Source organism: Colobus angolensis, unplaced genomic scaffold, assembly GCF_000951035.1.
Source record: "Colobus angolensis palliatus isolate OR3802 unplaced genomic scaffold, Cang.pa_1.0 Scaffold162, whole genome shotgun sequence".
Classification (NCBI taxonomy): Eukaryota; Metazoa; Chordata; class Mammalia; order Primates; family Cercopithecidae; genus Colobus; species Colobus angolensis.
In genome coordinates this window covers 4,433,045-4,444,642 of record NW_012114733.1, presented here as the reverse complement: position 1 = coordinate 4,444,642, position 11,598 = coordinate 4,433,045, and the positions used below count along the sequence as shown (strand labels likewise).

General features: G+C 33.6%; 1 protein-coding gene across 1 annotated transcript in view; it reads right to left on the bottom strand.

Moving 5' to 3' along the window:
* KIAA2026 (KIAA2026 ortholog) overlaps nt 1-11,598 on the bottom strand; it is an 86,703-nt gene that overhangs the window by 19,191 nt on the left and 55,914 nt on the right. Inside the window, exon 5 of the mRNA XM_011937313.1 lies at nt 8,044-8,133. Within this exon, the coding sequence (XP_011792703.1) occupies nt 8,044-8,133 (90 nt within the window). The remainder of the gene's footprint in view (nt 1-8,043; nt 8,134-11,598) is intronic.

The following is an 11,598-nucleotide window of genomic DNA, read 5'->3' as shown; positions in this document are numbered from 1 at the left end:
GAGGTGGGTGGATCACAAGGTCAGGAGTTCGAGACCAGCCTGGCCAAGATAGTGAACCCTGTCTCTATTAAAAATACAAAAATCAGCTGAGTGTGGTGGCCTGTGCCTATAGTTCCAGCTGCTCAGGAGGCTGAGGCAGGAGAATCACTTCAACCCAGGAGGCGCAGGTTGCAGTGAGCCGAGATCACACCACTGCACTCCACCCTGGGCGATAGAGCAAGACTCTGTCTCAAAAAAAACAGGGTTTAAAGCAAATTATAAAAGACACACTAGCCTGTAATCCCAGTACTTCGGGAGGCTAAGGCAGGTGGATCACCTGAGGTCAGGAGTTTGAGACCAGTCTGGCCAACATGGTGAAACCCCGTCTCTATTAAAAATACAAAAATTAGCTGGGCATGGTGGCACATGCCTGTGATCGCAGCTACTCTGGAGGCTGAGGCAGGAGAATCACTTGAACCTCGGAGGCAGAGGTTGCAGTGAGCTGAGATCATGCCACTGCACTCCAGCCTAGGCGAAAGAACAAGACTCTGTTTCCAAAAAAAAAAAAAGTAAAAAGAAAGACTAGAAAGCTCTTGACTACAGAAGCATCTGTACCTAGGGCAACTCCTTTGAAACTCAACTCTGTGCTGGGATATATGGAATATACAGCATTAACTACCTGCCTGATGAAAAAAACAATGTACAATCTTTTTTCCCTTTAATGGGAACTCTGGAAGAGAGAGGTTTTCAAACATTGTTTTCATGCAAGTTTCCCTGATGGGATTCAAACCATCAAGCCAAACTGCAGTAAGTAGAAACAGCACTGTAAACAAAGGTTAAAATCTAGTTCTTAGTTGTGTAGAGTAGGATATGAATGAAGATCATGCATTTTCAAATAATTCAGTGACTACAGTCAACAGAAACTTTGTTTGCCTGACCAGTCATGTATGTCTGGCTCACATTTCCTATCATCTAGGTCCCCTTTTTCATGATTATTCTGAACATGTCAGTTAACATTTGATTCTCCATAAAATTCATGTTATTTGCCCTTTTACCCTACTGCCAAACAACATATTAATACAAACACGTAATTAAGGGAAGTGAGCAAATGTCTATGGTGTCTGGTGACTTATGAATAAACACAGCTTGAAAATAAAAGATTAAATCTTTTATAAAAGGACAGGGGCTAGCCCAACCAACCCTAATTAAAAATAAAAATTTTAGCACTGTGGGAGGCTAAGGCAGGAGGATCGATTGAGCCCAGGAATTTGAGACCAGCCTAGGCAACACAGCAAAACCTTATCTCTACCAAAATATACAAAAATTAGCCAGGTGTGGTGGTTTGAGCCTCTAGTCCCAGCTTCTCTTGAGGCTGAGGTGGGAGGATCACTTGAGCCCAAAAGGTCAAGGATGCAGTGAGCTATGATTGTGCCATTGCACTCCAGCCTGGGTGACAGAGCAAGGAGCCCCTACCTTAAAAATAATAATAATAAATAAATATTTTAATCCACAGGTTGAGGATAAAATCTTAAACTCTGTAAGTGAATTCCTTGATGACAGGAACTTAGTTTTAATCTCTGGATTCCTACCAAGTTCCTGGTACTATACACAGCACATAGAAGACATTCAGAAAATAGTTACCTAATAAATAAGGATAGAATCTGTAACTAAGCAGGTAAAAAGCACATTTTATCTGTTGTGCAACATTTCCAAAAGGTCATTTTAATTTTTAAAAGATTTAGTACAACTATTTAAAGGAAAATTGATTTTCTCCCACAGCTGAGATAGTTTTCAGTTTTGTTAACCATTAACGAGTTTACCAGAAGATCTAGAATAAAAAACATATTTTACACGATTTGACTATTAAAACCTTAAATAAAACTAATTTTAAGAATAACTTAGAGATTATTACAACCATACTTACAACTAAAGCCATGATGTAAAGTAATTAGGGCTTACTGAGGACTCTGAATGTACTTAAAGCTCCTTACACTGTATTCTATACAACTGGCTATAAAATAATATTAAAAATACTGACTTGAAACCTGAGAAAATGGGACATGAAATGGAGAGAAGAGGGAAAATTCCATTATCCTTCAATATAATAGAATAAAATTTCTTTTTTACAGGTGTTAGAAAATAAGATTAATGCACAATAATTTCTTTGCCTTATATCAGTATGCATATAGTGAAAGCTGTTATTAATGTTATAAAACCACTTATTACACGTGGTTTTAAGTGGTTTTATAACATAACACACTATCATTACATGTGTAATAAGTGGTTTTATAACATTAAGTGGTTTTATAACATTATATGTAGTTTTATAACATTGTTATTTTATAACAGTATTTGTCAATATTTTTCCATTTACTTATATTATCATTCCTTACAATATTTTAAGAACATATCACATATTTCTAAAACTGAATAAAGAAAATACATATATAACCATATTGTTTATAACATTTCCTATACTAAGGGAAGCCAAGGTCAAGAATCTTTATTAATCATCGATGGAATTATGAAGGGTAAAGGTTAACACAGACATTCACAAGTTCCATCAAGGACAAGTCTTAATTAGAAGTATATTATGTAGTAGAATACTCTCTATGATGAGATCTGGTATTATCATTTCACTGATTTCTACCTAACTTTCAAAACATCAACTTAGTAAGTTGGCAGCAGTGGACAGAATGAAAGAATAAGGCCCTTAGCAAATACAGGCTTTTACCAGGGTTTTACAATCTCAGCACAACTGACATTTGGGACAAGACAGTTCTGTGTTGTGGAGGAATGTCTGTGCATTGTAGGATCATTACAATGTAGGATGTTCAGCAGCATCATCGGCCTCTATCCATTAAATGCCAGTGCCACTTCTTCAACTATGACAATCAATGTCTCCTAGGGAAGGGGAGCAAAATCATTCCTGATTGATAACCACTGGCTTATACAGAACTCTGTGACCAAAAAACTGGGGGGGGGGTGGTTAGCATCTCTGATCTAAGCTTCTGACTTCCCTAATATTCAGTCTAGCTAATGTATACCCTTTAGTTAGGTAAGAGAAGTATTATTATTGTATTCTGAATTTACATTATTTTAAGAACATAATAAAGATTAACTTTATCCATTACTTGAAATTTCTTTATAATTCTTTTTAACATACCTTTTTACATACTGTAATCATTATGTACATATTATTTTGTATGTCTTTTTGTTTTGAGACAGAGTCTTGCTCTGTTGCCCAGGCTGGAGTGCAGTGGTACAATCTCAAGTGCAGTGGTACGATCTTGGCTCACAGAAGCCTCTGCCTCCCGAGTTGAAGCTATTCTCCTGCCTCAGCCTCCTGAGCAGCTGGGATTACAGGCATGCGCCACTACAGCCTGGCTAATTTTTGTACTTTTAGTAGAGATGGGGTTTCACCATGTTAGCTAGGCTGGTCTCAAACTCCTAAACTTATGATCTGCCCACCTCAGCCTCCCAAAGTGCTGGGATTACAGGTGTGAGCCACCACGCCTGGCCTATTGTGTATGTTCTTAAAACTTAACATTTCACAAATATTTCCATGTTGTAACAATGATCTGCCAATTTTATAGCTATATAACAGTGTGTTAATATTGTTTGGTTATCATCTCCCTACTGCTGGACATACAGATTGTTTCCAAATTTCCACTACTAGGGGTGGTCTGCTAAACATACCGTTGCATGTATTACTTTTTGCGGTAGGGAGAAGAAATGGGGAGAACAAAAGTTAAATTCTAAATAGCATCACAGGATCAAAGTGCACAGGCGGTTGTGCTCAATATGTATAGCTTTCCTTACATATTGATTATAAAATTTAGAAATAAAATCTTAGATCCTACACAATGTTGAGGGGCTTATCTGATAAAAGACGTATTAGAAAAGATGTGGTCTTACATTTAAAATTTACTCATCAATATTTATATAAGACTTTCATTTATCATCACATAACCCAGAAGAGGTTTTTTTCCTTACAAATAAATTTTTATTCCAAAATTTTCACTTTTCCTCATACCCAATCTCTACAAGGGTCTTCCTTAATTGAAAAAGATTGAAACTTCTTTGAAAATCAGAACTATGATACAGAACATAAAGGACATTAAACAAATATGAGGGAAAAGGGGATTATATGAAAAACTTAGAAATATAAGTTTGGTGAAATCTTCCAATTTTTATTATTTATAAGATCAGGTAAAGTTATCAATATCTTAGCTTTATCTTTCAGGAAAACTAATAAATTTCCTACACTAAAAAAGATATTTTTTAAATAATTAAGCAAACTGCAAATTTTATCTGCTAAAACCACAAAAATAAAAACAAAATGTTCCGATTTCTTCTTTAGATCATGAAAGAATGCTATGATGTAAATAATGATGAGAAATACATTGTTGTATATTTATCTCAACCAGAGGTCTCACTTTCAACAAATCTCTGGTAGATAATTAAGTTCAGTACCATAGGATCTAAAGGATGACGAGGACTTTTTGGACTAAACCCCTAAATGGAGTGATGGGATCAAGTGAACTGACTATAAATTTCAGGAAATAAAAGCATTTTTCTCTTCATATTATTAACCATAAACAGTATTAGTTGTTTTGCAAGAATGAGTAAACAATCTAAATTTTAAAACACTAAGTCTTCCAGTACAATGAATAGTTCAATGACAAAACCTCTAAAAGGTTAAAAAGACCTTGTTATGTAAACATAAAGCTGCTCTAAAAAATAAAGTTCATTAATTAAAAAAAAAAAACTTTTAAAATGGAATATTCACCTGAGTGAATAAATGGGATCCTTCCTCCTTGTTGCTTTTCTACTTTGGTAGGAAAAACTATCTGGAAAGTCCCTGCAGAGAAGTCTCCTGAAGCAGCTAGGTGTTTGTATTATATGAATCCATGTTAAATCCTCTATCACATGTGTAATTTCTATATTTAGTAATGACATTTATGACAAAGAAATATTTATAACAGAATATATCTTCTTTGTTACTGGAGCCATTATCATAGATATGAACGTTGATAATAAAAGAATTGTTTTGGCTCCAGATACTTAGTTTTGACAGTGATATACTCTTATGAAGATCAGTATTAATACTTCATTTGTCTGACAATAGTGAAGAAAGGCCATAAGACAAGGAATCAGTCAAAAGAGTTGTCACTATTACCAAGTTTACACACTTCATTGTTAAGAAAATCCTTCAGGTTCTCACCATGAACTCAATTCTAGTAAGTATGGTTACCTGCTTTCTTAATCCACAATATACCAGCTAGGGCAAGTACACAAGAAATGACAGGTGACAGACAGCCTGGCAATGAAAAAAAGACAGAACAAAAGCAAAAATACAAACAAAATCCTTCAAAATATACTAACATAAAAGCCTTTTGGTGAATGTTTAATCAGAACTACTAATACCAACAGATTTTTAGAGTAACAATACTGTTATTCATAATGATGACCCTCAAGTCATAAAGAAAAGGTTAAATTGTGTTTAGTACAAGGAGTCAGGGAAGTTTTTCCATTAAAATTAAGTTTTAGTATCAAAGGTTTAAGTTTCAGTTATCTAGAAATTCAGTTAAGTGGAACACCTTACTCCCAAATGATGCCAAACTGGTAGTAAACATAAATAACATAACATATATTACATAACATAAACATTCAATAAAGTTAATTCTTAGAACATCTATCACACTCAGTATCAGCTTTTGTAAAAAATAAGGAACGATACATGCAAACTTCTATTGTCTATTTGCTTTATGCTATGTGGCCGTTTCATTGGTTAAGATAATCTGTTCATGTAAACAATCTTTTAAACAGTTTAAATTAAGGAGAAAGAGCTCTTACGCTGGTAATCTCAGTGAGATTATCCCTGCTAAGTACAGTTCCAAGAATTTCTACTTTTTGAAGGGTGGAAAACATATTTTAAAACTAACATGCAAACATCAGGGGGCATGGACAAGTTAAAAGTTTAGAGATACAAATCAAATCAACTAAACCCTAGGGTAATCTAAAATTTACTGATTAACATGCCCTCAAGGAATACAATGTCAAATATTTGTAGTTTATGTTTTCTTCTTTTTTTTGAGTCAGGTTCTGGCTCTGTTGCCCAGGATGGAGTGCAGTGGCATGATCACAGCTCACTGCAGCCTCGACCTCCTGGGCACAAGTGATCCTCCTGCCTCAGCCTCCTGAGAAGCTGCGATTACAGGCATGTACCACCACGCTGAGCTAATTTTTTATTTTTTGTAGAGACTGGGTCTAGCTATGTTGTCCACGTTGGTCTCGAGCTCCTGGGCTCAAGAAATCCTCCCACCTCAGCCTCCCAAAGTGTAAAAGGCCTGAGCCACCACGCCTGACGGTGGTTTATGTTTTCTTTTACTCTTCTTCTACACAGTACCAATGGAAATGAGGTGAATGGCTTTACAGAAGCCTCTAGAACGCTTGCAGAAGTCTTTTTCTCCTATAATATGCCATAAGTATATAATTCAACTATGCTTAAAAGTATGCATTAAAAAACCCTCTAATTTATAATATGGGAATAAATAAAAGTTATGTTTAACTGTAGCATAAAAAAATTGGCAAATTTATTTAACAGAATTGTTTAGAATGAAATATGGACACCTCCCTAAAAACAACTTCCGCAAAAAACAGTAACACTCTGATATTTTAAAAAGACTATTCCTTCCTATTAGTGAACAGAATTAGTCCTTTCTGAGCATAAAACATAAAAAAAAACAAAAACAAAAAAACCCTCTGGCTCCAAAGTAACATTTACATAGTATAAATGTCTGAGGAACATATCACAGCAGTAAATTTTAATGAAACACATAGTCTTCCACATCAAGAGACTGCCTATACACCTAAAGTGTATGTGTATAAAAATATAATAATCTAAACAATTTTTAATGAAAATATTTCCAAAATATGCAGTTTTCCACATTCTCAAGTTAATTACTGAACATAATGTTTTCTTGCTAATTGATGACTATCATTATGAGCGTTTATTCTCTCTCTTAAATTACCATGATACTCTCAGGGTTATCTATCACACATGAGACTTCTGGAATGCTTAAGGCTGTTTCACCCCAGTACTAAGTAACTTCAGAAGGTTGTATTTTTATGGTACTGCAATCTCCTTTCAGAGTGCTACCAATGTGTCTTTCCTAACAACATATAAAATGACTAATACAAATCTGCCGATATCAAACTTGCTGAATCACTAACCATATTTTACACATATTTATATTAACAGGTTCTGAGCATAGATCTAAAAGTGGCTTCATGATATTCCTAAGGCGCAAAACGAAAGGTTTAAAAAAAATGATTTTCTTCAGGTTTAAAGCCTTTCCCATTTATTTATTGGTATGTAATTGTGTTTAAAATCTGTGCATAGCCCAACTATAAATGCTAGTTAAACAGGTGTTACTGATTTAATAAATAGTAGAATTGAGTGTTTTACCAAGTATCGGGTGAATAAATATATGCCCTTAAACTCTAGTCTCTCAAGAACAATAAAAATATTAGAAAATGAAAGTAAAAATTATAATTTAGACGATACAGTGAAAGTTAAAAAACCTTTCACCAGATAAAGGTTCTTAAAAAAGTCATATTGTTAAGTATGTATCAAAATCATCTGGGGCAGTATTAAACAATTTATATCTGTTTTTATGTTACACTGAATTAAAATTTTATGTTACTAAGCAATAAACTTCCATTAAAAGCATATAACTATTAAGAATATTTGCAAGGCAAACATTAACCAAAAAAGTACCAGTCAGAAAACAACCAGCCAGTATACTGGGAAATATCTAAAACTATACCTGATACAAACCAGGCAAACAAAATTAATTTAACTGCCCTGGCATGATTTCTGTCTATTAAAAATGAAAACTAGATCACACAGGAGAAATAAAAGAAACAATGTCTCTATCTTTCATTGTAAATTTTCATGTAATCCAGGAAAACAAGATTTCAAAAAGGCTTTAGGAAAAAGCAGGAATAAATTTTAATGCTGACAATAATAGATAGAACTTTTGGATCAACACCTACCGATTTTTTTCTACTGTTTTCCAGATCTTTGAGTTCATTCTCGATTTTTGTGATTAATTCCCTGAGTTCATCAAGATTAGTGCAAATAAGCTAAAATAAAACACAAAAACACAGCTTGATAACACATAATATAAAACACCCAAAATGTGGTAACAGAAGTTGTTTTAACACACACTGAATTCACAATTATTTTTCTCTGTAATAGTAAAAAGCAAGGAAAGTTCTGCAGTTTATATTTTAAAATATATTTATTTACTTGCTATGATATATGAACTTCAGGCTTAGTATAAAAGAAGCTGAAATTTCAACATTGGTGGTTTTATCCCACATCCTCACCTTTCAGTTTGCTTTATAATTCGGGTACTTTCTTAACATTATTAACTTTCAGCCCAGAATGACAAAGATCTGGAAACTCACCCTAGATTTCACAGGTTGTCAAATCACCTTTAAGAAATGCTTCATCAGGCAGTCTCCCAGTAGGTGAATAAACACACTCCTGGAGAACTGTTATACCTTTTCCTTGGTTTGCTAACTATACAATTTAACAAACCTTAGTTATTGCTGTTGGGGTTGCTAAAAGGACTGCAACTATATGTAATACATTCAAAGACAAACAAAATAAAGTACACATTCTTAGTTATCAGTTTAGTATTCTTTAATAAAACCATCTCCACAGATAGCATCTATTTCCTTTCATAATTGTGTGGCTCATTTTATTTCACCTGGCAACACTGGCAAATGGCCAAAACAATTATTAGTCATTAACAACTAAACTAGCTTGGTTTAATTACTAAAGTTTTAGTGAAGTGTCAGCAACAATAGGAAAATATTATTAACGACATCTTAGTTTTTGTAAAATTATACTGAATTTCTCCAATTCGTTCAATACATTTTTTCCTAAAATAATTTAAGCTATTTTTTAAAAAACTGTGAAAAAGAACTAGATTTCTGAAACAAAACTGCAACCAAATAGACAGGAAAAATCTCAGATTAATGAAAAGTCTTGTTGTAATGTTTGTACCATGTGATAATTTAAAAAACATACTGTACTTATAAATTACTAATTCACCATTAGCTTTTATCAGCCCCATGTTTGTTACATTCATTAATTTCCATGTAAGGGAATTGTTTTCCTAAAAGGCACTTTCTTTTGTTAGAAGAGCTAACAAAAACAACAAAAGCAAAAGTGGGTTACAACAAAATAATTCCTCGTGCCTACTGAGTGACAAAAATAAGACAGAGCCCCTTAAATTTCTTTTACTAGGTTAAACCATATGAAATTGCTGATACGCTTTTTATCTACAAAAATGGCAAGACAGTTCAACCTAAGAGACTAAGAAAAAATTATCACAGATAATTTGTATTAACAATTACCTATTAGGAATATCTATACAATTTCAAACTTATAGAATTGAGCAAGCAGAGAAAATATGTACTTAAATAATCCAGATTAAACAATTTGAGAGTAGAAACAATACAGTGTTGTAGTGGGACAGTGTAGCTGATATTTATTAGAAACTACACATTCCAATTTGCCAAATTTACTTATGAAAGAAATGTTGATGGTCAAGCAGTGGACTGGCCAACCAGGTAAGTGGGTCTAGAACTAGAGAGTGTCTTCAGCTTCTATTGTAACTATGAAGACTTGGAACAATGTTGTCCCTACAGTGTCTTCATCTTCTATTGTAACTATGAAGACTTGGAACAATGTTGTCCCTACAGTGGATTTTTATTAAGTATTCAGTGAGGACTCAACTTTTCATAGTAAAATCTGCTATTATGATGACTGTGTCAAATTTGCCCCAGAGCTTGCAGATGGATGGCTATTTCTCTTTTCACTGAACTTGGTGTACTTGTTAATATCAAATCATAGATTTCTTATTTGCACATATGGCAAACCTTAGAGGAATTTTAACTTACATCTCAGTTGTCTCACTACACAAGGAATAAGGGTACATTTTGCATGCAGTTTGTAGAAATTTACAGGAACAATGAAGACATATACCCCTACAACTAAATGAAGACATACACCCCTACAACTAAACATGCCCTAAAACATTTTGAGATCTTTCAATTATCAATTAGTTATGAAGTCAACAGATAATTATGTTCCATTTAAATCAAGAGATAACACAGTTCTGAAGCCAAACCATGAATGAAATCATATAGCTTAAGAGCTACCTGAAATAACACTTTCAAGTGGCTTACGTAGTTAGTAAACTACTAAATTAGTACTTCTCAAACTTTAATGTGCATAAGAATTGCATGGGGATCTTAATAAAATGGTTTTTTGTTTAGTATGTCTGAGGTGAGACCTCGGATTCCGCATTTCTAACAAGTTTCCAGGTATTGTCTACAGATAACATTTTTGATGTTATCTAAATGACTATGAATTACAAATCAACATGGCTACTGGAACATTCTGGTACCATGGAGCTAATGAGTATGAAAATATAAAAAGATTAATTTCCAAATAGGGAATGGCATATTGAATTAAATGTACAATGATAAGACAATTGTTTCTTAAAATATTTTTAGCTATAATATTCTGAGGTTATATTAAAATGACCTTAATAGCTACATAACAATTTATACTTAATATATTAATACTAATATATATTCTCTCTATATATATTTAATATATATACCCAATATACAGTCAAATTAACCTTTTATAAAACTGAATAGGAACACAATTAATGTGATTTATGCCAACTCAATGTCATAAACAATTCTACTGCCTCTCTTCTACCTCCGAAATAAGGCATATATGTGGCCATTACATTCAACTCAACTTCATATGATGCTTTTAAAAACAGAATCAACCCAATAAACAAAGTTCAACTTTAAAAAGGAGAATACAGATTTTTTTTTTAACAAAGCAAAACACCTTATTAAAATCTCCTTCTCATTATCTTGCATTTGAAAAACATATCTGAGGCACAGGGCCTGCAGGGGTGAACAAGAAACTCCATAGCAGCTCAGATTACAGTCAGGTCACAATGCTAACAACACTCCTGAGAGGAGGTTTTCAGTCAAGCTGCAGAGGTTACGAGAAGAGTTTTATCTCCTAGGAAGAACCTCTCCAAGGCTGTCACACTCCCTCAAGTTAACCTTTCATTTAATACAATCCATGGCAGAGTTACAAAATCACAGATCTCAGAGCTGAAAGGGACTAAAAACATGTAATTTGTCCAAGCCTTAGCCTAGGCTAAAGGGACCTATCTCTAATTCATATAAAAGCTAATTAACAGAGGTAAAGTGATCTAAAATGACACACTGATAGAGGAAACCACAAAACCCAGGACTTCTCCTACTATATTATATTCTTTTTAAAAGGGTCTTTATAAACAAAACAAAATAAAGAAATCTAACAACTGAACTTGTATTGTAGTTTTAGGATTTGGTTTATATCTAAGCTTTCACTTTTATTAAATGGTAATATTAAAAGGTCCTCTCTTCAACTCAAGAAGCAGCAATGTATGTATATGGTAGGAGTGGGGAGGCCCTGTAGAGATCAAAAAAACATAACCACATCTCAGAACAACTACATAA